General features: G+C 39.6%; 1 protein-coding gene across 1 annotated transcript in view; it reads right to left on the minus strand.

The window, feature by feature from the left end:
• The window catches only part of LOC126456197 (dynein axonemal heavy chain 8-like), a 503569-nt gene that overhangs the window by 18945 nt on the left and 457395 nt on the right, over window positions 1–27229 (minus strand). Inside the window, exon 38 of the mRNA XM_050091951.1 lies at window positions 18277–18466. Within this exon, the coding sequence (XP_049947908.1) occupies window positions 18277–18466 (190 nt within the window). The remainder of the gene's footprint in view (window positions 1–18276; window positions 18467–27229) is intronic.

The following is a 27229-nucleotide window of genomic DNA, read 5'->3' on the forward strand; positions in this document are numbered from 1 at the left end:
CCTCTTTTCAGCAAGAATTTTAGTTTTCCTGAAAGCTTCCTATTTTAAAAGTTTCCATCTACCAGAAAAAAATTATGTTATTTTGACTGTTAAGCATGATTAATTCCTAGAACAAATGTCAGGATTTGGTTTTCATGATTTTTTCTGACCTAGAAAAAATGTTTGGTTGAAACATGCATTGTAGTCACAATTAATTCCAACTACACTGATGGAAAGAGTTGCAACACCAAGGGGGAGTTGTGCGATGTAAGTGAAAGTTGGTAGGCCTGTTTCTACCTCTGAAAGATGATGTCTATTCGAATTTCATGCCAGTTGCATAAGAGTGGTGTTAGTAGTGTGTAGAATGGCTATGAGCATTAGTTACCTTTGAGACTGGACTTGGTGAATTGATGTTAGTTAAGAATGCCTTCAAGGCAAGAAAGACACCATTGTCAACACCTAACTGAGTTTGAATAAGGTCATGGAATAGGGCTGTGAGAAGCTGAATGTCACTTCTGTGATTTTTCAGAAAGACTAAGCAGGAATATAGCCACTGTAGGTGATTACTGGCAGCAGTGATCGTGAGAATCCAAGGGCTGCAAGAAAACTAGGCTCTAGATGACCATGTGGCACTACCAAGAGGGGAGACCATTATGTTTGGCAAATGGCTCTGGTGTATTTTACTGCATCTACAGCAGCAATTTGAGCTGTAGTTGGCAACACAGTGACACAATGAACTGTTACAGATTGGTTACTTTATGGACAGCTTCAAGCCAGATGGCCTGTAGCAAGAATTCCATTGATCGCAAACCACCACCATTTGCGACATCAGTAGTGTCAAGCGAGAGTTCATTGAAGGGCTCGTTGGAGGTCTGTTGTGTTTTCTAATGGAAGATGGTTCTGCCTTGGTGTCAGTGATGGCCATGTGTTGGTTAGAAGGAAGTCAGTTGAGGGCCTGCAACCAGCCTGTCCATGTGCTAGACACACTAGACCTCCTCCTGGTGTTACAGTATAGAATTTGATTTCATATAACAGCAGGAGCACTCGTGGTTATCCCATACACCTTGACTGCAAATTTGTATGTCAGTCTGATGATTCGATCTTTTTTTGCTGTCATTCATGAACAGGATTCCACCGGGTGTTTTCCAACAGGACAACACTCGCCCACATACCGCTGTTTTAACTCACCATGCTCTATAGGGTGTCAACATGTTGCCTTGGTCTGCTCAATCAACAGATCTGTCTCCAATTGAGCACAGGTGGGGTATCATCAGGTGACAACTCCAGCATCATCCACAAACAGCATTAACCATCCCTGTATTGACCAACCTACTGCAACAGGCATGGAATTCCACCCCACAAACCGACATCTGGCACTTGTACAATGTACTAAACAATCGATGCACATTTGCATGCTTACATTCAACATTCTGGTTCCTAAAGAATGGAAGTTAGCACAGGTCACACCTATATCCAAGAAAGGAAATAGGAGTAACCCATTGAATTACAGACCCATATCACTGCAGTAGGATTTTGAAGCATATACTGAATTCGAACATTTATGAATCACTTTGAAGAAAATGACTTATTGATACATAACCAACACGGATTCAGAAAGTATCATTCTTGTGCAACACAGCTCTATATTCCGGTGAAGTAATGAGTGCTGCTGACAAGGGATCTAAGATCGATTCCATATTCCTAGATTTCCAGAAGGCTTTTGATACTGCTCCTCACAAACGACTATTAATCAAATTGTATGCATATGGAGTATCGTCTCAGTTGTGTGACTGGATTTGTGATTTCCTCTCAGAGAGGTCACAGTTTGTAATGATAGATGGTAAATCATCGAGTAGAACAGAAGTGATACCTGGCGTTCCACAAGGTACTGTCATAGGCCCTCTGCTGTTCCTGAGTTACATAAATGATCTAGGTGATAATCTGAGCAGCCCCCTTAGACTGTTTGCAGATGATGCTGTAATTTACTGTCTAGTAAAATCATTAGATGATCAATTCCAATTACAAAATGATTGAGAGAGAATTTCTGTATGGTGTGAAAAGTGGCAATTGACACTAAACAAAGAAAAGTGTGAGGTCATCCACAAGGGTACTAAAAGAAATCCAATAAATTTTGGGTATACGATAAATCACACAAATAAAAGGGCTGTCAATTCGACTAAATACCTAGGAATTACAATTACGAGCAACTTAAATTGGAAAGGCCACATAGATAATATTGTGGGGAAGGTGAAACAAAGACTGCACTTTGTTGGCAGAACACTTAGAAGATGCGACAAACCCACTTAAGAGACAGCCTAAATTACACTTGTCCATCCCCTGCTGGAATACTGCTGTGCAGTGTGGGATCCTTACCGGGTACGACTGATGGAGGACATCGAAAAAGTGCAAAGAAGGGCAGCCCGTTTCATGTTATCACGCAATAGGGGTGAGAGTGTCACTGATATGATACACAAGTTGTGGTGGCAGTCACTGAAACAAAGGCGGTTTTCTTTGTGGCAAGATCTGTCTATGAAATTTCAATCACCAATTTTCTCTTCCGAGTGCGAAAATATTTTGTTGACACACACCTACATAGGGAGAAATGATAATCATAATAAAATAATAGAAATCAGAACTCAGGTGGAAAGATTTAGGTGTTCATTTTTCCGACGCGCCATTCGAGAGTAGAATGGTAGAGAACCAGTATGAAAATGGTTCGATGAACCCTCTGCCGGGCACTTAAGTGTGAATTGCAGAGTAACTACGTAGATGTAGATGTACATTGGTTATTAATGTATCAGCATTTCATGTTTGCAATGGCTTATCTTGTGCTTGTATTAACCAGTGAACTTGCAATGTTTATTACTTAAATATGTTACCTAGACAAATGTATTCCCAAAATTTCAATAGTCTACATTAATTATTTTTTAGTTTTGTGATTTTTTTCTGTAAGTGTATTTTGTTAATTCTCTCATTACGCAAACTGTAGTTAAACGGGTACATTACTTTGTCCATTGTAATTATGTATCCTCTAAATTTGCTCTCTTCTGTGTCAATAACCAATACATATCTTCATAATTTGTGATCTATCCTTACACAATTATAGAAATGAGTGTAATGGTCTATGCCACAGGTAATCTTTGGGAGTCATTTACTTTGATAACATCAAGTAGGCACTTGTGTTGTGAATTAATATTTAATGAACACTTAATGAAAAGCTAATAAGGAACATTCATTTTAACCTATATCGTTACATGTTTTGTGTTATTCTGTTGAGAGGTGCGATTACACACCCAGAGTGTGCCCCATGCCGTGAGGTTTCTAGGCTTATGCTAAGCTCTTAGTGCAGATAGCTACCACTGTATTCATCCACTGTGAAATATCTACATGTTTCTATCCCTATTAGGCTCACAAACAAATGCTACTTTCATTATGTGTCCGGCAAGAATGACATAGTACACTGTGCAATGTGGCTGAATGGCATTTACATGTTCCAACACTGGAGCTAACAGCCCTTCACAAATCCTCTACACAGGTGCAATGTGCCAGAACAAAAGCATGTGACAGTCAGTTAAGAGTGCCACTGTGCCTGTGCAGGAATTTCCCGAGGACGTGGAATTAAGTCATGCAGAGATGCAGTCAACTGCAGCAACACACATAGCATTTGAGTCTGCTGATGACTATGCTATAGACTTTAATCACTAAGACAGTATGCCTCCTGCTCATGAGCAGATGACTCTCCCACATACATCTCGCGAAATGACCATAATGAGAAAAATCAAATAAATTAGAGCTAATACAGAGGTTTACCAACAATCATTCTTCCCATGCACCATGCGTGAGTGGTACAGGGAAGAGGGCATCAGTTAATGGTACCAAAAGTATCCTCCACCACACAAAAGTTAGGTGGCTTGCCACTTATGATTAGGCGGTTTGCAGAGAATGATGTATGAGGATGGTTTGGAAAGTTCTCAGAATCATCACGAGAGGTCAGCACTAGTGCAACGAGTTGTTCATGTGATATTCATTGGACTGTTGCCCATAAATATGTGCCACGTCAGTGCTCTTGGAAGAGAGCTGTGGTGGTGACATGGCTCTGTTGTTGTTCCTGTGTAGTGATTTGTGAAGACGGAAAAAATGAGATTCGAGCTGTGATTAAGTACTTCATAAAGAAAGGTATGAAAGGAAAGGGCTTCATGTTGATTTCCAGAATACACTGGGGGTCTCTGTTCCTTCATATTCAACTATTGCCAAGTGGTCAAATGAATTTAAATTTGGTCAGGGGAGCTTAGATGATGACCTGCGCAGTGGTTGACCAAGATGTTTCACTACTCCAGAAATCATTGTAGAAGTGCACAAAATGATCGTGGAGGATCACCAATTTAAAGTGCATGAACTTGTTCACACTTGCCAGATGTCATCTGAAAGGGTATATCACATTTTAACTGAAGAATTAGAAATGAAAAAATTATCTGCAAGATGGGTGCCGCGACTCTTAACGATGGATCAAAAACACATGAGAATGGATATATCGGAACAATATTTGGCCCATTTTAGGAGAATCAAACAAGATGTTTTGCACCAGTTTGTGACCACAGATGTAACTTGGGTGCACTAATATACCCCAGAGACAAAACAACATTCAAAGCAGTGGAAACATGCTGATTCTCCGCCACCAAAGAAAGCAAAGACAATTCCTTTGGCAGTAAATGTCATGGCATCAGTGTTCTGTTATGTGAAGGGGATTCTGTTTGTAGATTATTTCCCCACTGGGCAAGCAATTTCTGGAGGATACTATACTAACCTCCTGGACAAGTTGCAACAAAAGGTATGTGAAAAAAGGCCAGGTTTAGCGGGAAGAAAGTCATCTTCCATCAAGATAAAGTGTGCCTCCACATGTGTGCCTTCACTATGGCAAAATTATATGAACTAAGGTATGAATTGTTGCCACACCTGCCTTATTCACATGATATGGCTTCATCAGACTTCCATCTCTTCCCAAAATTGAAAATTTTTCTTGGTGGAGGAAGATTCACCTCATATGAAGAATTGATAGCCACAGTTGACAAGTATTTTGCAGGCCTGGAGGAAACTCATTTTTGAGATGGAATCAAGGCACTGGAATATCGTTGGACCCATTGCATTTGTCTACAAGGAGACTACATTGAAAAATAAAAAAGGTTACAGTGATGTAAGTACTTTTTCCTATTCCATTCTAAGAACTTTTCAAACCACCCTCGTAGAAGGGATGGGGAAGAGGAAACGTGTGCATTATATGTTTGAATGTGTAAGCGAGTGAAGCCAAAAGTTTGATACACAAACTCCTTGCCTTTAGAGGACCAACACTGGAGGAAGGGCGGGGAGAATTAATAATGCTCCAGCTCTAATATTTGCAGAGTTTCAGACATGTATGTTTTTTTAAGCTCCTACCATACAGGCTGCCCTACAAAACTGGTGTGTTGTGTGGGAGTCATATCTGCCTGCTATACTGCCTGCTTTCCAGGGCAGCTTACAAATCAGGGACAAGAAACAGTTTTCCAGCATACCCCCCCCCCCCCCCCCCCCCTCCCCCAATGTGTAGACTGTCCAGCACAGGCATGTTGTGCTGGAGCGGTATTGGCCTGCTTTGCATGGGAGCCTAACACCACGGGACAAAAAGGGTTCCCAAGCCCTTGGCATATAGGTTGCAGTGCACAAGAGGTGTGATGTGGGAGTAGTAAGAGCCTGTTTTATTGACCTCATTTGCAGGGGCTACATGTGTGGATGGGCATACCTGGGAGAAAGTTGAGGTGGGTACAGGAGATGGAGAGAGATGGGGGGCAGGAGATGATGGTAGGGAGAGGGGGGATGGATAGGGAGAGGGGTGGCAGGAGGATATGTGGAGGCAGGGAGGGGGAGGAGGCAATGGACATAGAGAGAGAGGGGGGGAGGCTGAGAATTGGGAGGAGGAGACTGACAGATGGGGAGGCAGGGAGATGATGGGCACAGAGGGGAGAGGAGCAGATGGACAAAGAGATGTGCGCATTATAGGACATTAATGTACACTTGCAAAGCAGTGGGGAAAAGGCTAGTATACAAATAAAGCCAAGTGTGTGTATGTATGTGCAAGAACTCCTCCCAGGCCACTGGGCTGAAGTGAGCCAAAATTGACATTTGAACTCCTTGCCACAAGTGGATTGATGTAGAGGGGTGAGGGGGGGGGGGGTTACAACACTCTATCTACTATAAAATGTACAGAGATACAGACGTGTTTTTTAAGATCCTGCATGACATTCATACTGTGTGGGAATAGTATCAGCCAGCTTTCTCAAATGTTTTTCAGGGGTTACACATATCGATGGGCTCAGCTGGGGGGGGGGGGGGGGGGTGGGGGGGGAAGGTTGGGATGGGTAGACGAGGGGTAGACATGGAGAGAGATGGGTACAAGAGGATGGAAAGAGAGAGGAGGGGGAGCAGGAGGTTTGATAGAGAGGGGGGAAGGAAGGGATGGATGGAGAGGTGGGCAGGAGGGTATGTATAGGGAGGGGGTGAGAAGGATATGGGCAGAGGGGAGGATGGGATGGATAGGGAGAGGGTGCAGAGGAGATGCACAAAGGGAGGGACATAAAGGGAGGGACATGAGGAGGAGGAGGAGGAGGAGGAGGAGGAGGAGGAGAGAGAGAGAGAGAGAGAGAGAGAGAGAGAGAGAGAGAGAGAGAGAGAGTGGGAAGGAGGAGATGGCTAGATTGAGGTGGGAGGACGAGACAGACAGAGAGACAGGGGCCAGAAGAGGTGGTCACAGAGAGGGGGGGGAGGAGGAGATGGAATGACAGAGGTGGCAAAGATATGGTCAGAGAGATGAGGAGGAGATGGACAAAGAGAGGAAGGGGAGGAGATGAACAGACAGCTGTGGGAGAATGAGGTGGACAGAGAAATGGAGGAAAAAGAGGTGACACAGAAAGGGGGAGGAGGATAAGAGTGCAATAAATGGGTCAAACGCATATGCAAGCAAAGCTACAGGGAAAATCCTAGTCATTAAATAAATTCACACAATTGTTATAGCTTATCAGTTAATGCAGTAAGCTACTTAAATAAATTATCTCTCACCAAGCCTCAGAAAAATACCATATACTCAGCCTCTGTGTTAGAAAGGGCTATGGTTTTCTGCTTAGCACTTTTCTATGAAACTAGTCACACAATCGAAAAATAAGGTCATTGTATGATTTCCTTTCTAAATGGCAGTTTGCCAAGCTGTATCTAGAAAACCACATAATTCTAAATCTCTTTTTGTAAACTTTAGACAGTAAGTCTTAGTTTCCTTAAAAATATTTCAAAATTCTCTTAGCACATGATCATTTTTGGCTTAAATAGCTCACACTGAAAGAAATATCTGTTTTTGTAAAGTACTGACAAATACATTACATTACATATTAGTGTATGATAAGGAACATCATTAACCTTATTTTCTTTTTCAGTTTGAAAAGAAATTAATTTCAATATGAGTTTTTAAAGTTTTACAATCTGTCATACTGAATCTTTCCAATAGCTAATTAGAATGCTTCTCTTGAGTTGAAGCTAACTCTCTGTTAATCTTGTCATATTTGATGTCTATCCCTAAAAATATCTTAGCTCTTAGTTTCAAGAATTTAGTTACACAACTGTCATTTGGAAAAGTGTAGAAATCATCAGTATATAATGCCTTTGTCCTTTTGTTTTAGAAACAAGCATGATTCTAGTCTTGATGTTTTGAAACATAAACAATTTGAAACATCATTTTCTCTTTGATTCCACACTCTGGATGATTGTTTTAGTCCATACATAGCCTTTTTTAACCTCAAAAACTTTTCCTTTATCATAATAAAGAGTTTATCCTTCATGTTGCTTATAGAAAAACTTCCTCTGTGAGAATACCATTTTAAAAAGCTGTCTTCATATCAATATGTTTGATGTTTAAATCTAGTTCAACAGATAAAGCCATTATAAATCTAAGTGTAGAATACCTTACCACATAAGAAAAAGTTTCATCACAATCAGTTCCAGGTTTATGAGTGAATTATCTATCATTTTGCCAATATCCTAGCAGGATGCTACATCTAAGATTCACTGTTGACTGTTTTCTCGAAAATCCATCTACACTGAACAACACCAGACTTTCTGGAAGCTTTATCATGTCCTATGCACTGTTGTCTTCAAAAGCTTGTATTTCTTCATCCATAGCATGTTTCCATTTCTTTGCATCATGTTTGGAATGGTCCTCCTTCACATTTATCAAGTCCTTCATTTGATCTGAAGTTCCAGCAGAAAAATAAGCCTAATAATCATCAAATTTTCTATTTGGTTTGAACTGCCATTGTGATCTTCTGATCTTCTTCATTTTATCTTCTTGTGATACAAAGTTTTTGAGTATTAGTTTCTTCCTCTGACTTAAAGAATCTTCTGACGCATTATGGATGTCTTCTCTTGGTGTAGCATCATACTCAGCTTCTTATTTATCTTCTCCCACTGAACTCATGATTTATTCATGATTCTTTATTTCAGTTTCTATATCACTAACATTTTTCATTGTAGTCACATCTCTACTTATTACATCATCATTTGCTTCAGGGTCATAAAGTCTATAGCCTTTTGTGGTGTTACTATATCATATTAAGATCATTTCTTTTGGATTTTTCCCAATTTTGTCCTCGTAATTTTAGAATTGGGCATCATGTCTTTGCTTCCAATTATTCTGAGATTACTAAAGGTTGGTTTCTTGCCAGCCCACCATTCATAGGACATTTTATTCAATAAACTTGAACCCTTTTACCAGTGGCATCTTGTGACATTCTGGGTGTTAACAAGTTTTTAGATTCAGATAAATCTGACAATGTGAAATTAATAGCTGTATGACAGTTATGCTTATCAACAAATTTATTCAACTACAACTGCCAATATTGTGGCAGAACTGCCAGAAAATATTAATATCTTTGCTTTTTTGTACTTCATTTTACTTACTTTGGTTGTTGACTAGTTGGTGTGAGACATTCATCATGACTGTTACTGTGATTGTCGAAAACTATTTCTTTGTGTTTTGATTTATCTTTGGCCAATAAAAATATTACATAGTGAAAGTAAATGGTGTTTTCTGTGTTGTGTAACACATGCCATACTGGTGACCTCCGATGCGCAACATACGTCCGATTCGATAATGTGGCCGTTTACTTCGACATCTCCACATCGCTCACCCTCCACTCCTTTCGAACTATAACATGATACTAATGGTGCCTCTACACTGCCTTTCCATGGTTTCCTACGCACAATGCCACCAACAACTGGGATAAAATTGGAAGATAAGTACAATGCCGTGGAGTTTTCTCCGTCCTCAACAATGCCGTTGTCGACTCTTTCAACATCGTCAGTGATGTCACCTGCTATGAAATCTTTTTCTATGTTCATCTATAACAAACCAATCATGAGTGCTGTGCCTAAATTTGTGACTCACAGTGTGTCGTATGTACAACCTCCTGTGACATGTAGTGTGCAACAGTGCCCCAACACTATGAACCTCACAGATTTTTCGAGCCCACAGATCACTTGGAGCTCCACATATATTGCTGATAAATCGGTTTTGTACACATTCTCTCCCAACCTACTACAAGACTCACTACAAAAACAGATGGGTACAAATTTCAGTGACAACAATTACTGGTTGGACAGTCGTCCCGCCCCGATTGTTTCCGCAGCCCTGGCTGTGCTTGCCGTGCCTCCAGCACCAGCTGTGTTTAAACCAGACGCCATGAACGCGGCAAGTTACAGGTTCATAAACACTCCGCCACTTCTGTCCGCTGTGCTATCGAATCTGTTACATCCATAACACAAGAGTGAGAAAATTCCTAAATTACCAAGGTTCACGATGGACAATCCACATACGTGGTTTATTTTAGCAGAGACAATATTCACTGCCCTAAACATTGATTCAGACAGTGCTAAATTTACTGCACTTATTAATGCCCTGGAGGACCACGCTGAGTGGGTACAGGACTTAGTGCTGTCGGCGGCCCCCGCAAATCGTTATGCACTGGCAAAACAACAGATCTGCGAACGTCTAGCTAAGACTACACAAGAGTCTGTTTTATACATACTGCAAGATGTACATCTCAAAGACTCAACTCCTTCACAACTGTGCTGACGTATCAGAGCAGTCTTCGATAGCAAAACTATGCCAGGTGAAGCTTTACTTTCTTTCTGGGTTGGAAAGCTGCCGCAAGCTATCCAACTGCAGCTCCTATCACGCGATCAGGGACCTCTACAAGTGAAATTATTTCTGGCCGATGCCGCATATAAGATAATCAACAGAAGAAAGTTATCTACATGTGACCCCCTCGATATTACACCTCCCCCGTGTGGCAGAGGCCAATCTTTCCAAAACAACAGACAGAGTACACTGGCTGAGCACCAGATTCCACATTGTCCTTCACCATCCCATACCACAGCTTCAAGTGACGTCCTTCACCCGGTAACAACACAGGATCGGCAAGTTTATCCTCTCTGCTGGTGTCACTCCGTTTACAGTAATACAGCCAGAGATTGCCACTCACCCTGTGCAATGCGCCCAAACATGCACGGTGGGCCGCTATAGGCGCACCGGTCCGCACTGTGACGTCAAGTCGCCCAACAGATCACAGGCTAGTACTTCCGAAGTATTCTCTCGGACGTTTGTATATCCAGGATATAGCTTCTCAGAGATGGTTTTTAGTGGACACTGGTGCCGATGTGAGCATCATTCCATGTTCAATGGTCACTTCTACAATCACGCATTCGCCTCACCAAATCAGAGCAGCCAACAATTCCTCATTAAAGGTTTATGGTGTAACGCAACTTCGCATTTACTTCGATGATACACATAATTATGAATGGACAATTTTGGTAGTAGAAATCGACTTTTTAACTGTTCATAACTTTTCTTTGGACTTAATTTCACCTGCCCTCTGCTCAGTGGATTTTAAACAAAAATTTTTCCCCATCCATGCTGACAGAATGCAGCTCGAATACGTCCTGTCAACAAGACAAAGAGACAGTTTCTGTTCTATCTGAGGAGGTCAAAGCTGTCGTAGTGAACTTAGTTATGCAACGCCTTGAAATCAACCAACTGTCTGAAGACAATGCAAAGCTACTTCAACGTTGTGATGTCCTGACTGATGAATTGCGCAGGTTTAGAGAGAAGATCAAGATTAAAAGTAATAACATGCACGAAACTACACGGGACCTGCATACCGCACCGTTGTTTATATGCAGCCACAGCGGCACCTGCCATGACCCGGACAGCGAAGACGGCAACCCACTCAGCAACCCCCCACCCTGCGCTTCACCGTCCACCTTTCACCAAAACACAGAGGCGGCAGCTGTTACAGGTGACACCGCGCATGCGCGCACAACAATTCCTTCGTGCAGTAACACCATAGTCAATGGAACCCCGCTGGCTGTTGCACAGTGCAGCTCCACGGACAACACTGCAGCTTTCACTGAACTACTGTTCAATGATAATGTATTTCAGGTTAGTTCCCTTTCATACTTACCGTGCACCGACGATAACGTCGCTCCTTCCTGTGTCCCTCCACGTATTTTGGCCACACCTATTCACAAAATCAAGGCCATTACTACGAGCGTCTGTCACAGGCTTAACACAACTGAGGGACCGCCTGTCCGTTCTGGCCCCTGACGCCTCAATGCAAAAAAACTTACCACTGCCAAAGAATGTATTAATGAACTTTTACGCTTAGGTATAGTCCGCCCTTCGGACAGTGTGTGGTCTTCCCCAATACATGTCATTCCCAAAAAGGACAATTCCTTTCGACTCTGTGGAGATTATAGGCATTTGAACACCAGAACAATACTTGATAACTACCCTGTCCCACACTTCCACGATTTTTCACAATCCATGTTCGGTGCCAATTTTTTCTCTGTGTTAGACTGCAAAAAGGCATACCATCAGATTCCGATGCACCCAGAAGATATCCCCAAAACCGCTATCATCACCCCATTTGGGCTATATGAATATTTGTTTATGCCTTATGGATTGAAGAATGCCACCCAGACCTGGCAAAGATTCATTGACACCATTCTACGTGGCCTTAATTTTTGCTATGCCTACCTAGACGACATTATTATTTTCTCCACAACTGCCGAGGAGCACAAACAACACCTCCAACAGGTTTTTAATAGATTGGCACGTCACGGAGTTGAGATTAATCATGACAAATCCCAACTGGAGAAGCCAGAGGTTATTTTCCTGGGACATTTGGTCAATAATGAGGGCGTTCATCCTACATCAGATAGAGTGCAACAAATACTTGACCTTCCCCTCCCTCAAACCTATAAACAGCTACGTAGATACCTCGGAATGGTAAATTTTTTTAGACTCCACATTCCACATGCGGCATCTCTTCAAGCCCCTCTCACTGAGGCCTTAAAGGGAAAGAATACCACAGGTGACAGACACATAGAATGGGATCAGACCATGCAGCGAGCCTTCGACTCGCTTAAGTACGCCTTGGTGAATGCTATTACCCTGTCTCACCCTCACCCTGACACCTCCTTGACAATAACGACAGACGCTAGCGATAATGCCATTGGTGCAGTTTTGCAACAACAGGTACCACACCCCTGTGTTTCTTTTCAAAATAGCTCACCGAAACACAAAGAAAGTGGTCCACATTTGATCGTGAACTTTACGCCATTTATGAGGCTGTAAAGTACTTTCATACAGATATTGAAGCCCGACTTGTGACAGTTTACACAGATCACAAGCCCCTTGTCGAGGCTCTCCCCAAACCAGCATTAGATGTACTCCCCAGAAGGTTTCGCCATATGGATTTGGTATTACAATATGTTTCAGACTTTCAATATATCGGCGGTAATGACAATGTTGCAGCAGACTACCTGTCACGCCTGTCCTCCCTGAAGACAGCTATTGATCCTCACCGCTTACACGAGCTTCAGCTATCCGACCCAGAGATACAGCACCTTTTCTCTGACTCTGATACTTCCTTACAAATTGCTCTACATCCCTTCCCTAATGATGATTCCTCTTTGTATTGTGACATTAAAACAGGTTATCCTCATCCTGTAGTCCCTAAAGCTCTTAGGAAAGATGTTTTATACACGATCCACAATCTCGCTCACCCGGGCATTCGCACGACTACGCGCCTCATTACAGAGAGATACGTTTGGCCTAATGTAAAAAGATATTGCAATCAGTGGGTGAGAGCATGCATACCTTGCCAGAGAGCCAAAATACACAAACATACCAAGCCCCCGTTAGGCAAATTTACTGTGCCCTCAGGTAGATTCCGTCATGTCCATTTGGACATCGTCGGTCCGTTACCAATAACTAACAACTTCCATTACTTACTGACCATGATAGATCGTACCACACATTGGGCCGAGGCTATCCCCATCGTGGACATTACGGCTGACACTGTAGCTAACGCTTTTGTACACCATTGGCTTTCCCGTTTTGGTTGCCCTACTTCACTTACCACAGACCAGGGGAGACAATTTGAATCTAATCTGTTTAATCACCTCTGTCATCTGTGTGGTATCAACAAATTCAGAACTACAGCCTATCACCTGCAATCTAATGGCCTAATAGAACGATGGCACCGTACCCTGAAGGTCGCTCTCATGTGTCATTCTTCCTCTTGGACTGAGGCACTCCCCTGGGTCCTTTTAGGTTTGAGGACGGTTTTCAAAGAAGACCTTAAAGCATCAGTTGCTGAGATGGTATGCGGAGAAAACCTCGCACTTCCGGCGGATTTTCTTGATGACCCTACTCTACTTCCCGAGGATCAACTTCCCGAGTTGGTATGAGAGGTTCGACAGCATATCACCAAGTTACGTATTCCGCAACCTCGATCGCATGCTACCCCTCCAGTTTTCATTCACCCACACCTCAGTTCTTGTAACTATGTGATGCTTAGAGAAGACGCCATGCATCCACCCCTTGCTCCACCCTACACTGGCCCATACCGGGTCCTGTCACGCTCTGAAAATACGTATACGATCCTCTTTAAGAACAAACCATCTGTCGTGTCCATTGAGCACTTGAAACCAGCATGGATCCTTAATGACACCGACATACACGATAATGAATTTGTTTTGCAGGAAACTTCAGAGGCCTGTCCTCTCCCTTCTCCACAAGCTAATGAAACACTCTCTCCAAGTCAAGGCCCCCTCTTCTGTATTTTACGCCTCTGAGTGCCAGCAGTAATGAACTAGTGTTTCAAGTGAACTTGAGTGACTATGATGTGGACTCTATAAAAATACAACTTGTGGACACTTTTCTTTTTTTATTTGAAATTCAAAACAATTCTGTGCCATCTGACCAGAAAGACATCAAGCTATTACAGTGCTTCAATGTGGCTCCTGGTACTTCACAAAATGACATTTCAGCCTACGTAGATTCCAATAATGTTTTATTTATAAGAGTAACCCCCCCCCTTTCTCCTTCGTATTCCCCGAATCCTCCTACCCATACTGCTATCACCCGTGTGCTGGCCGCACCGTACGGCCACCTCTCATACTTCAAGATTACGTCTTGCCTTAAATGTTTACCTTCCCTTTATCACTTACTCCTCATCACTCCTCCTATGCGCTCCGCACTCCTCGGGGGGTGGGGGTGGGGGGTGGGGGGTGGGGGGGTGGGGGGGTGGGGGGCAGAACTGCCAGAAAATATTAATATCTTTGCTTTTTTGTACTTCGTTTTACTTACTTTGGTTGTTGACTAGTTGGTGTGGGACATTTGTCATGACTGTTACCGTGATTGTTGAAAACAATTTCTTTGTGTTTTGATTTATCTTGTGCCAATAAAAATATTACATAGTGAAAGTAAATGGTGTTTTCTGTGTTATAAGTATAACACATGCCATAATATTAATAACAACAGTAATAATAATAGTAATAATAATAATAATGATAGTAATAATATGCATAACTTATCTGACAAAAGAAAGAACTGTTTTTGTGGAATTTTGTTATTTTGTACATAATGAAGTACAGTTTAGGGTAATAATGAAATAATGTGTAAATTGTTGCAATTCTCCACTTCTCATTTTTAGTAAGAGGGCATTTTTGTGCTTTTCCATTTTTTCGGACAAATGTACGAATTTACTTCTGGGCTGAAAATCAGGTATTCTTACATTGCACCCATACAACAGCTTGTGCTAACTGTACACTTCTTTGTTAAATGTTCATTTGTAGTCACACTTATTTGCTTTTGTCACTCTCTCAATCAAAGCATCTATTCTCAGAGGCCCTAGTTCCTTTGTGGCTAACTTTTCCTGTTAATTTACTTTTCTGTTCCCACAATGAGATTTTCACTTTTAGCAGAGTGTGCACTGATGTGAAACATCCTGGCAGATCAAAGCTGTGTACCTGACTGAGACTAGAACTTGGGACCTTTGCCTTTTGCAGACAAGTGCTCTACCAACTGAGCTACCTAAGCACAACTCATGACCCATCCTCACAGCTTTGCTTTTCTGTTAGCATTTAAACAGATTCAACATAGTTCATGTTTACACTGTGCACAGAAGCCCGTTCCCACACAGTAAACAACCAACCTCAAACACAAAGTGCCATTTGTGGAAATGATTAAAATCAAGTAGTAATGTCTACCAAGATGGTTATTTTACTAGAATACCAAGGAGGCACTGAGATCCACTGCCTAAAGCACACTGCCATTGATTCCACATTTAAGTGAATATTAGAGATCCAGTGATACAGCTTTTTGTGAATTTTTGTATACACACAGTGTGGGCCTACAGCACAGATAAACCCTAATCACCATAAGATCAACAGATTTCAGAAGCGTGAATAAAATGCAACAATCACACGATCTATGGTGATGTGCTTTAGGCCCTTATGTGACCTCAAGTGGATTAGTGTATGATAAAATGCATAACTTAATATACTATAGCTCATTCACAAAACTACAAAATAGGTTTACTGTCAGTACATCTATTGTGGTCTGATCTAATTTTAGTACAGTATATAGTGAGTGAATCTGCATGTCTGAGAAGTGTGCTATCAGCTAGCAGGATTTATCCATGTGAATGGGGATAAAACTGCCATAGTGTGCTACCATCTGGTGGCACTAACATAAACTTCTAGATGAGTGGCATCATGAACCATTTTTTATCTACATAGCAGCCACCACTGTCTTTCACCAACTGGGCAAATATACTGCATTATTGACAAATTCAGCCCAAAAGCTTTTGTTAGATTTACCATCAAATAGTAAACATCTTGCCTTTTCTGTCACAGTTTAGTTCAACCTACCGGCTAAACCATTTTGTCTTGATACATAACTGTTAATCAAATGATGTATAACCCCATGATTCTTCAGCACGCTGTCAAAACTCACACAACAGAATTCTTTCCTATTATCTGTTTTCACTGTTTTCATTTTCCTTTCTTGCTGGTTTTCCACTATTTTGTCTTTAGGAAATACATAAATTCTACTTGGCTATTAATCATCTTTCAAAATGAGGAAATACTTTGCATCACCTAACAACACAACTTCCATTGATCCACAAAGATATGCTTGTATAGCTTCCAGTAGTTTAGTAACTCTAGTGCCTTCATGTAGTGCCATCTCATTTGCTTGCCTTCATTATACATTAGTTGACCAGAACGCTATTGCACATGGGAGTGAGGGCACTTCGGTCAGCTTACATAAGTGAGTTTTTGTTGTGATATTTCACAAGAATGCTCTGAACTACTTGATAGTATATGCAAAAATGTCTTGCAATCATTTACAGTGTGATGCATTTTCTGAAATCACCATTGTACTGGTTTACTGTAATATCATTGTGTATTTCTGGTAATGGCCACAGAGGGCCGGGTGCAATAATATTGTGGTAGGGTGGCACCACACAGTTTTGTTTACAAATATTTATGTTAATATCCTTACACAATACTCCTCCTAGAGACGATTTTTCATTTTTATAAGGTCCTTTGCATTTAAATGGCCTAATATTATATTCAAACTAGATGCAGTAACCATTGCTAAAAGATTATTTCTTTTGTCAATGTTCAGTTTATAAACACCAGTTATAAGATATACACTTGCAACTGATTCTTGACCACCACTAAATTCAACTGGGTTTCCTTGTTCAATCAATCTGCTTACAGATACTAAATGTGTTGTTATTTCTGGAGAAAAAACAACATTTTTCACTGTGATGTCACAGAAAGTCTTTCCAACTACTGCTGTTAAATCAGCTTCCTCAGAGCATAAAACAGGGATTTCAGTCTGATGTGTTGTCACCATTTTATGTATGCTAACATTGTTCACTATATTCTTCTTACAACTTTTATTTGCAGTGAGATGCACACTAGCAGACACATAGAAAGACCCACTCAAAAGAACTGTACTGAAGATGTTTGAGGTTCTGTTTTGTCTGATATCATTCTTCTCATTCTCAGGGCTCTTACTTTTAAAATGCCATGGCTTTTTGTACTTATAACAAATAACTTCTTTCTTGCCACAGACAACACCTTCAGTTTCTGCCATACGTCCCCTGTCATTTCTGTTTCTTTTATGTGCAAATATAAATATGGACCAACAGTAAGAATTATTTTCCCTTGACAGTGGTAATTTCTGTTTGGACTGCTTCTGAGCATATTTTGCCAATAATTCGATGAGCACATCCTCAACTGCAAACACATCTCCATAGGTCACACATCTTTGTAGTTTCAGCACATTAGTCAAATAATTTGACTCCATCATTGTCAAGTAAAACAATTTTTCTTTTGAGCAATAGTATTTCCTGGACTTCAAATAGTAACACATTATTCCTGATCTCTTAACTGTTTTCAGTGACAATTATTTGGATACCTGGGTTCATAAACTGTTGAGAATTCAGTCACATGAACATTTTTGCCAATTACTTGAATTGAGAACACTGGCAGACATATCATTTGACACTTTATAAGACCACTTCATTTTAAAATAAACCCACACATTCTACTGCACTCAGTGCTGCAAGCTAAACAATGAACAGACATGACACCTAAGGCACATACAACATGACAGGACATGACCAAAGCAAAGACACTCATATATGAAAGAAAGACAAACAAAAGATTGTGGCTCACAGATATTCACTTGAATGCTTTGATCAAGCTCATCATATGTGTACTGATCTAATGTGATGGGTGAAAGCAATTTTGCCCCAGATGCAAGGACTGTAAGTTTATAAATTGCTGAGCAGTTATCACACTAAACACATAAAATGAATAATATTTCAGTAAAAGGCTACTGCAACAATTCATAAATACCTTGGGGATTAAAAAATCCTGTCATCCAGAATGATACAGGACGTTTCACCCATATCCAGGCAGAAAACTGAGCATTTCGTTCTAGAAGCTCTGTGAACCAGAAGCCTAAAGTTGAAGAAGCCCATGAACCTCTTTTCCATGTAGTTGGTACACGGGCATCATAAATATTATCTAATGCATCTCTAAGTGCCTGTAAAATTAAAAATAATTGTTTTGTAAACAAGGACAAAAATTTATTAAGTTTTTTTAATAAAGGAAGGTTAGGGTTCAACATCCCATTGATTACAGAGATTAAGCATGGACTGTAGAAAGATGGGGACAAAAGTGAGCCACATCTTTTTTTGAAGGAACCACTGTGGCATTTGCATTAAGCAATTTAAGGAAGCACAGACGAATTAAATCTGGATAGATGGGTGGTGATTTGAACCTCTATTGCTCCAAATGCATGCCCAGTGTTTTATCCACAGTGCCACATCACTTGATCCAAGCAATTATGGAGAAGCTGCAAGTTTTTTAAATCTTTGATAGTTTTGGCGTTCAATTGATTCTAGGTAAAAGCAATCAGGAATGCAAGTAAATTTGTTGCACTTCAAAAATACAAGTGGAAAAGTACAAATTAATATAGAAATCTAAGAGTTAAAGAGGACCAAGCATTTCTGTAATGATGCATTTGTCACTTCAAGGAAATGTTAGATCTATTATACAGCTGATTTTTACATAATACTAAGTAATTAGCATTTTTAAACCAATTGTAGGGATATGTGACATCACTTCTAGTTCAATCTCTCTAGAGAAATATATTGATAGAGAAGATCATGATGTTATTATTAAGCATAAGAGAAAAGTTAATACTTTGACTTCACCGACGCTGGAGTGTCCCTGGACAATTTTCTGACACCACATCAAGACAGTTATGATTTGAGCAAGACAGTAGGCCCTGGACAAAGTGTTCCATTGAACATCTAAATTGACACAGAGAACAGTCCAAAAGGGACATAGTGTGTGACTATGCAACAGAAAACAAAACACTACTGTTTTTATCTTTGATTTATTGTTGTTATTTTGGGAGGAAGGCATGATAATATGGGCATCAGGAAAAAAGGAGAGCATGGCAGATAAGTTAAGAAATTACACCAATAAAGATGCAAGATAACATAGGATAAACTTAATAAAAAATACAAAATTAAGTAAAGTATGACAAAAAACATAATGACTTCCAAAAAGAAAAATGTTGCATACTATGCTTATTAGAATAAGCTCACTGGACAACAAGATATTGTTATCTCTAAAACTTAAATTAGATGGATATCAGTTCTGAACTGTAGATTAAAACTGAAAAAACTGCAAAAAGTTGGGAATTTAAGGAATGGGACCTGGATAAACTGAAAGAACCAGAGACTGTAGAGAGATTCAGAGAGAGAATTAGGGAACGATTGACAAGAACAGGAGAAAGAAATACAGTAGAAGGAGAATGGATAGCTTTGAGAGATGAAATACTGAAGGCAGCAGAGGATCAAGTATGTAAAAAGACAAGGGCTAGTAGAAATCCTTTAGTAACAGAAGAGATATCGAATTTAATTGATGAAAGGAGAAAATATAAAAATGCAGTAAATGAAGCAGGCAAAAAGGAATACAAAAGTCTCAAAAATGAGATCGACAGGAAATGCAAAATGGCTAAGTAGGGACAGCAAGAGGACAAATGTAAGGGTGTAGAAGCATATATTGTGAGGGGTAAGACAGATATTGCCTACAGGAAAATTAAAGAGACATTTGGAGAAAAGAGAACCACTTGTATGAATATCAAGAACTCGGATGGAAAACTAGTTCTAAGAAAAGAAGAGAAAGCAGAAAGGTGGAAGGAGTATATAGAGGGTCTATACAAGGGCGATGTACTTGAGGACAATATTATGGAAATGGAAGAGGATGCAGATGAAGATGAAATCGAAGATATGATACTGCATGAAGAATTTGATAGAGCACTAAAAGACCTAAGTCAAAACAAGGCCCCAGGAGTAGACAACATTCCATTATAACTACTGATAGCCTTGGGAGAGCCAGCCCTGACAAAACTCTACCATCTGGTGAGCAAGATGTATGACACAGGCTAAATACCCTCAGACTTCAAGATGAATATAACAACTCCAATCCCAAAGAAACCAGGTGTTGACAGGTGTGAAAATTACCAAACTATCAATTTAATAAGTCATGGATGCAAAATACTAACATGAATGGAAAAACTGGTAGAAGTCAACCTTGGGGAAGATCAGTTTGGATCCCATAGAAATGTTGGAATACATGGGGCAATAATGACCCTATGAATTATCTTACAAGACAGATTAATAAAAGGCAAACCTACATTTCTAGCATTTGTAGACTCAGAGAAAGCTTTTGACAATGTTGACTGGAATACTCTCTATCAAATTCTTAAGGTGGCAGGGGTAAAATACAGGGAGTGAAAGGCTATTTACAATTTGTACAGAAACCAGATGGCAATTATAAGAGCTGAGGGGCTTTAAAGGGAAGCAGTGGTTGGGAAGGGGGTGAGACAGGGTCGTAGCGTATTCCCGATGTTATTCAATCTGTGTACTGATCAAGCAGTAAAGGAAACAAAAGAAAAATTTGGAGTAGGAATTAAAATCCATGCAGAAGGAATAAAAACTTTTGAGTTTGCCGATGACATTGTTATTCTGTCGGAGACAGCAAAGAACCTGGAAGAGCAGTTGAATGGAATGGACAGTGTCTTGAAAGGAGGATATAAGATGAACACCAACAAAAGTAAGGTGAGAATAATAGAAAGTAGCCATATTAAATCAGGTGAGGCTGAGGGAATTAGATTAGGAAATGAGACACTTACAGTAGTAAATAGGTTTTGCTAATTGGGAAGCAAAATAACTGATGATGATCAAAGTAGAGAGGACATAAAATGCAGACTGGCAACGCCAAGGAAATCGTTTCTGAAGAAGAGAAACTTGTTAAGGGGCTCCGGAAAGGCTCAAAATCATGAAAAGTTCAATTTTTACTTTTTTGCGTTTTCTGAATCTGCAGACTATTACCTTTTAATAGATATATAATTTATTCAATTCCGAAGACTACAACTATTTTTAAATTTTTTTTGAAATGTGTTCTACATGGGCGTGACCCACTGTGGCGCTGTTAAACTGCTGTCAAATGGTGTTATTATTAACGTCCGTGTTCATCAGGTACATTTTAGTGATGTGAGATAAAGTATGTGTTGTGGCTAACCTGTGATGGTTCAATATATATATATCGCTGGTGTGATTGTCGATTGTTTCATGTTTATTTACTCTGTCGTTATCTGGAAAATATTCGTAATTAATTCTGTTTCTTGAGTCTCTGTTTTGTTGAAGTATAATAATGAGTAAAAATAAAGTTATTAGAAATCCTCTGAAGGCTTTAAAGAAAAGGAGAAATGTTGGAAAGCCAAAGGTATGTGTTATTACTGTAAACAATAAAGACGATAACCAAGTGAGTGAATCTAACCTCTCAAGTACACCTGCCCATAGCAGTCAAAGTGGGAAAGAAAATACTTCACAGAAGAAGCTTGGTTCAATGAGTGAAAACTATGAATGTTTTATGGGCGAATTGGATGTGAATGAAATATTTGATATGTCGGTTCTCAAAGGAATTTTTTCAAACTGTGTAAGATGTATTCATTGTAGTGAAGTTGGTCTGGAACTCTCCATAATAAAGCACGTAGGACTTGTTAGTGAAATACAACTGAAATGTGATAAGTGTTCATACATGACCACCTTTTGGAACAGTGTTGCAGTAACTGCAACTGAAGAAAATGGTAGCAAAATCTACGAACACAACATTAGATTTGTTTATTCCTTGCGTTCGGTTGGTAAGGGTGCTACTGCAGGTGCAATTTTCTGTGGCATCATGAATCTTCCAAATCCCCCAACCAAGTTTACGACCTATAATAAATTAATAGGGTCTAAAGTAGAAGATGTCTGTATAGAATCTATGAAGAACGCTGTGGAAGAGGCAGTAATGGAAAGTAATGGTAACGGAGATTTGACTGCAGCGTTCGATGGTACCTGGCATAAACGGGGACACACATCTCTTCATGGCGTAGTATCTGCCACCAGTATGTATACAGGGAAAGTTTTAGATGTAGCAGTAATATCAAAGTATTGTAGATGTCCACAAAAATATAAAGGTACACATGAAAATAATTGCAAAGCTAACTATAGTGGCAGTAGTGGAGGAATGGAAGTGGCTGGTGTTGCCAGTATATTCCAGCGTTCTGAGGCATGTGATAAAGTGCGATATGTTAATTACCTTGGTGACGGTGATTCTAAAAGTTTCAAACATGTTCAAAGACTGAAGCCCTATGGTGATGATGTTGTAGTGCAGAAATTTGAGTGTATTGGACACGTACAGAAGCGAATGGGAACAAGACTTTGGCGACTGAAAGCTTCGTACAAAAAACAAAAACTCAGTGATGGTAAAGGGTTGGATGGGAAGGGAAGATTAACTGACAGTGTAATTGACAAAATACAGAACTATTATGGAATGGCTATTAGGCAAAATACAGAAAGTGTCGACAAAATGAAGAAGGCTGTTTGGGCTCTTTTTTTTCATACTTCTTCAACCGATGAAAATCCCCAACATAACTTGTGTCCCAAAGAAGAAGACAGTTGGTGTAAATATAACAAAGGATTGCTAACTGGTGAAGTGTACACTTATAAGCATAGTCTGCCTCATGCAATAATGGAGGTGATAAAACCTATTTTCAGAGACTTAGCAGCACCTGAACTGTTGAAAAAGTGTATTCACGGAAAAACTCAAAACCCCAATGAAAGTGTAAATAGTGTTATATGGTCGAGAATCCCCAAGACTGTATTTGTTGGAATAGAAACACTTCACTTTGGTGTGTATGATGCTGTTGCGACTTTCAATGATGGCAACATTGTAAGGTGCAAGGTATTTAGAAATATGGGAATGAAGATAGGTACTAACATGGTACGAGCGATGCTTGCTTTAGACAAGGAACGCCTTCGGGCTGCAGACAAGGCTGTAAAGAGTCTAGAAATACAAGCAAGAGTAAACAGGAGGAGGAACAAGAGGAAGCTGGAGGAGGAGTTTGCAGAGGATGAAGATAATCCATCCTATGGACCTGGAATGCCCTAAAAACTTAATCCAATCTTTGTCGCTCGATTCCCAAAACTTTTATTTTCTCATACTAATTACATGTTTTCTAAGGATGTTCCAAACATATTTGTTTCAAACTTTCAGTAAATGTTACACAGTACCTTCTGCATAATTTAACACAGCCTTTTTCCAAAAAACTGTATATTTTTGAATATATAAATAAAAAATTGCAAAAAAATGTTGTGAATTTTCATTACAATTGAAAAAAAATCATCTTTAATAACTGAACTAAAATTTTGTAAAATCCCTGTGTTAAGTTGTAGCCCATATTCCAATAAATAATCTGTAAAAAGTTCAACTTCCTACCTCAAATACTTTGTGAGGAAAGATGTAATTTATAAGCGTTATTTTAACATTGCAAGTATAGGGCGTTCCGGAGCCCCTTAACATTGAGTATAGATGTAAGTGTCAGGAAATCTTTCCTGAAGGTATTTGTATGGAGTGTAGCCATGTATGGAAGTGAAACATGGACAATAAATAGTTTAGACAAAAAGAGAAGATTAGCAGACATACATCATAAGTATAGCAAGAATTACATTAGATCACAGCAGTTTTCCAGCTCATCTGTTGAGAATCAGTGTTGTGAACAACCACTAATGTGTCTGCAACAGCAAATCTATTGAAGATATAGACCATGTTTTCTTTGCATGTTCCATATATGAAGATCATACAGAATCTATATTTACATGGATACTCTGCAAATCAAACTTAAGCACCTGGCAGAGGGTTCATCAAACCACCCTTACAATAATTCTCTATTATTCTAATCTCGAGGAACACAGAAAAAATGAATACCTATATCTTTCCGTGTGAACACTGATTTCTCTTATTCTATTATGATGATGATTCTTCTATTATGATGATGATTCTTCCCTATGTAGGTTGGCATCAACAATATATTTTTGCACTTGGAGGAGAAAGTTGGTGACTGAAATTTCATGAGAAGATTCTGACACAGTTAAAAATGCCTTTGTTTTAATGATGTCCACCCCAAATCCTATATCATGTCATTGGCACTCTCATTCCTATTTCGTGATAATACAAAATGTGCTGCTCTTCTTTTAACTTTCTCAATCTACTCCATTAATCCTATCTGTCAAGGATCCCAGACCATGCATAACTAATTCTCTTCCAAAATGTGCCATACTGATATTCATGTGTCCCAAGCACTACAAATCATTGGACTGTCTCAACACAGGAGGACTCCATGCGTCATGAACAGTGTTCAGTCTGAAGGAATCCTGAGAGGCACTGTTCCTCTCTAAGGTTATCAGTCATGTTGATGTTACACCACTGTAGCCAAACAATCATTCTCTCCTTTGCCGCTGCAGGTGCCTTGTCAACAACAACTGAATGGCAAGGAGCATTAGGTGGAACAATTGTTGTCAGATTTCATAGATTTTGAATAAGTGATTCTATGAACTACTCTGTAAACCTAGTATGGTTCATTTCTTCATGATAATTCCTGTCTCTGTTCAGGAGAAATCCTTGCGAGGTGCCTGCATGACAAAGAATAAGTCTGTCCCCCTTCTGGAAGGCATTGCCATTGTTCCTTTACTTGAGTCATCTGCCCAGCCCTGCTTGACCAAGTGGCCAGAATTGATCCACATTTCATCAAGCCACACCACTCCATCAATATTCATGCCATGAAGCTGTCTTAAAAACTGCAAAATCAACCACACACCTGTATCCTCTCTGTTCATCAACAGTTAATGGTCACAAAAATATTCACATGAAATCCTAGGTCATGCAAAACTGTGAACAATAATGTGCGACTGCCTTGGCAATGACATGATTTCTTACATGTGACCAATAAGTTTGTGAGTTTCAGATTTTCCTTTGTGCAATAATAATCATAACCATGATGATAAATTGCATTGTCAGTAAATAACCTATGTTGGTAATCTGCTTATCTATATATTTTCCCCCAACAGTTTCAAACTTCAATGTTTTTCCAGCTTCCTTTTATTTTTTTGAATATTTCCTTGCCAATTTGCAGAGTAGTGTTTTTGTTTATGTTCAGAGCTGCAGCAGTTCTAGCAATTACCGTACACTTTAACAGAGAGCAACGGTCCACCATTAAGCTTTTCAGTCTCAAAGCAGGCATGTATGTAATGTACAAACCATTTATGTTGACTGATCTTGTGTGGCAATCCCCTGGCCAAGAGAACGACATATAACCTTTCCACTTCTAACTTTCAACAAATAACAGTTACAATAAATGCAACAATAGCTCCTGAAAGTGTGAAAATGACAAAAAAATCACAAGATGTGGCAAGACAACAAGCTGCTTAAAAACACAGTGCTAGCAGAAGGTACCGTGGTGGTGGGGTGAAGATTTGGCAATTTTTAGTGCTTGCTGAAGCTACGAGTGTCCTGGGATTGGTAGAATGTGGTCCATGCCTCCTGCATGGGCTTCTCTCACCTCCCGCCCCACTCCATTACTTCCATTGTAACTGTCAATCCTGAAGTAATTTTGAACAGGCTATAGTGTAAAAAATGACATAAAATTGGCTAATCACAAAATCAGTGCATTTGGGACATTTATTTTACATACATAAGATTATGTCCATTATTCTAATTGTTTACAAATAATATTACATGTGTCAGATAAATTTGCTGTTAAAATTAGACCCTAATTTTGTAGCTACTATTTAAACATGCTGTTGATGTTGTTTGCCTATTATCTTTCATCAACTGCATCAAAAGTCAAGTATGTTTTGATATATTGTGCATTTTCAAATGTTAATTGCTACAAAAAATGTCATTAGTAGTATGTCATCAACTGCAAACTTCTAGAGGGTGCATCTGAGAAATTTGGTGGATCATCTCAGAAAATAAATGAAACAATAGTTACAGAGAGTGCATCTGAGAAATTTGGTGGATCGTCTCATAAAATAAATGAAACAATAGTTACAAACAAAATGCTTTTACTGGCCTTCAAAGCAGTTACCATTAGCTACAATACACTTCTGACATTGGTTGTAAAGCTGTTGGAAACTGTGAGTAAATGCTTCTAGTGGAATCGCTTGAAGCAGTGTGGTCATGCACTGGTACCCACAATGTCTGTGTGCTCAACTTTATACCTCAGTGCAAGGTGATTGTTCTTCAACATTCTCCGTATTCTTCAGGTTTGGTGCTGCAGACCTCTTTTTGTTTTGCTATCTTAAATTAGCCCTGAAAAACTTATGCTTAACCGACATTGCACATGACCACAGTGACTTGAGTGATTCTACAAGAAGAGTTTGTTGACAGTTCCCAATAGCTTGGTGATTACTTTGAGGTTCAGTGAAGGTACATTGTCTGTAACTCTTGTATCCTTTATTTTCTGAGACCATTCTCTGAACATTTCAGATGGACCTTGTTCAAATTTTGACAACAGCATCCTTACTCATTTTTCTAACTTCAGTGTACACATGAATAAAGGCATATTTTTGAGAATTATAAGAATTTTATGAGTGTCATGCATAACATATTTCCCTTAACCGGAGTGAAGCAGCTTACATAATTAGTGCATTATTTTCACCTTTTTCTACTTCATCGGTTTGTCCTAAGCAAGTATTTGAAAGTGTATGTTGAATTGATTTCAGTTTTGTTTCATAAATTTGTTAGTGAGCATAACCTCATCAAAATAAAAGTTATATTCAAAGTTACAAGTAGCACCAATAAATCAGAAAATTTTATCCCATATTTTTATCTTGTTATAACAAAAATCACTTTCTTGCATGTTAATTACTTCAGTTCTTAAAGGGAATTTATAATCCTTATAGCAAAA

The sequence above is a fragment of the Schistocerca serialis genome, chromosome 2, assembly GCF_023864345.2.
Source record: "Schistocerca serialis cubense isolate TAMUIC-IGC-003099 chromosome 2, iqSchSeri2.2, whole genome shotgun sequence".
Classification (NCBI taxonomy): Eukaryota; Metazoa; Arthropoda; class Insecta; order Orthoptera; family Acrididae; genus Schistocerca; species Schistocerca serialis.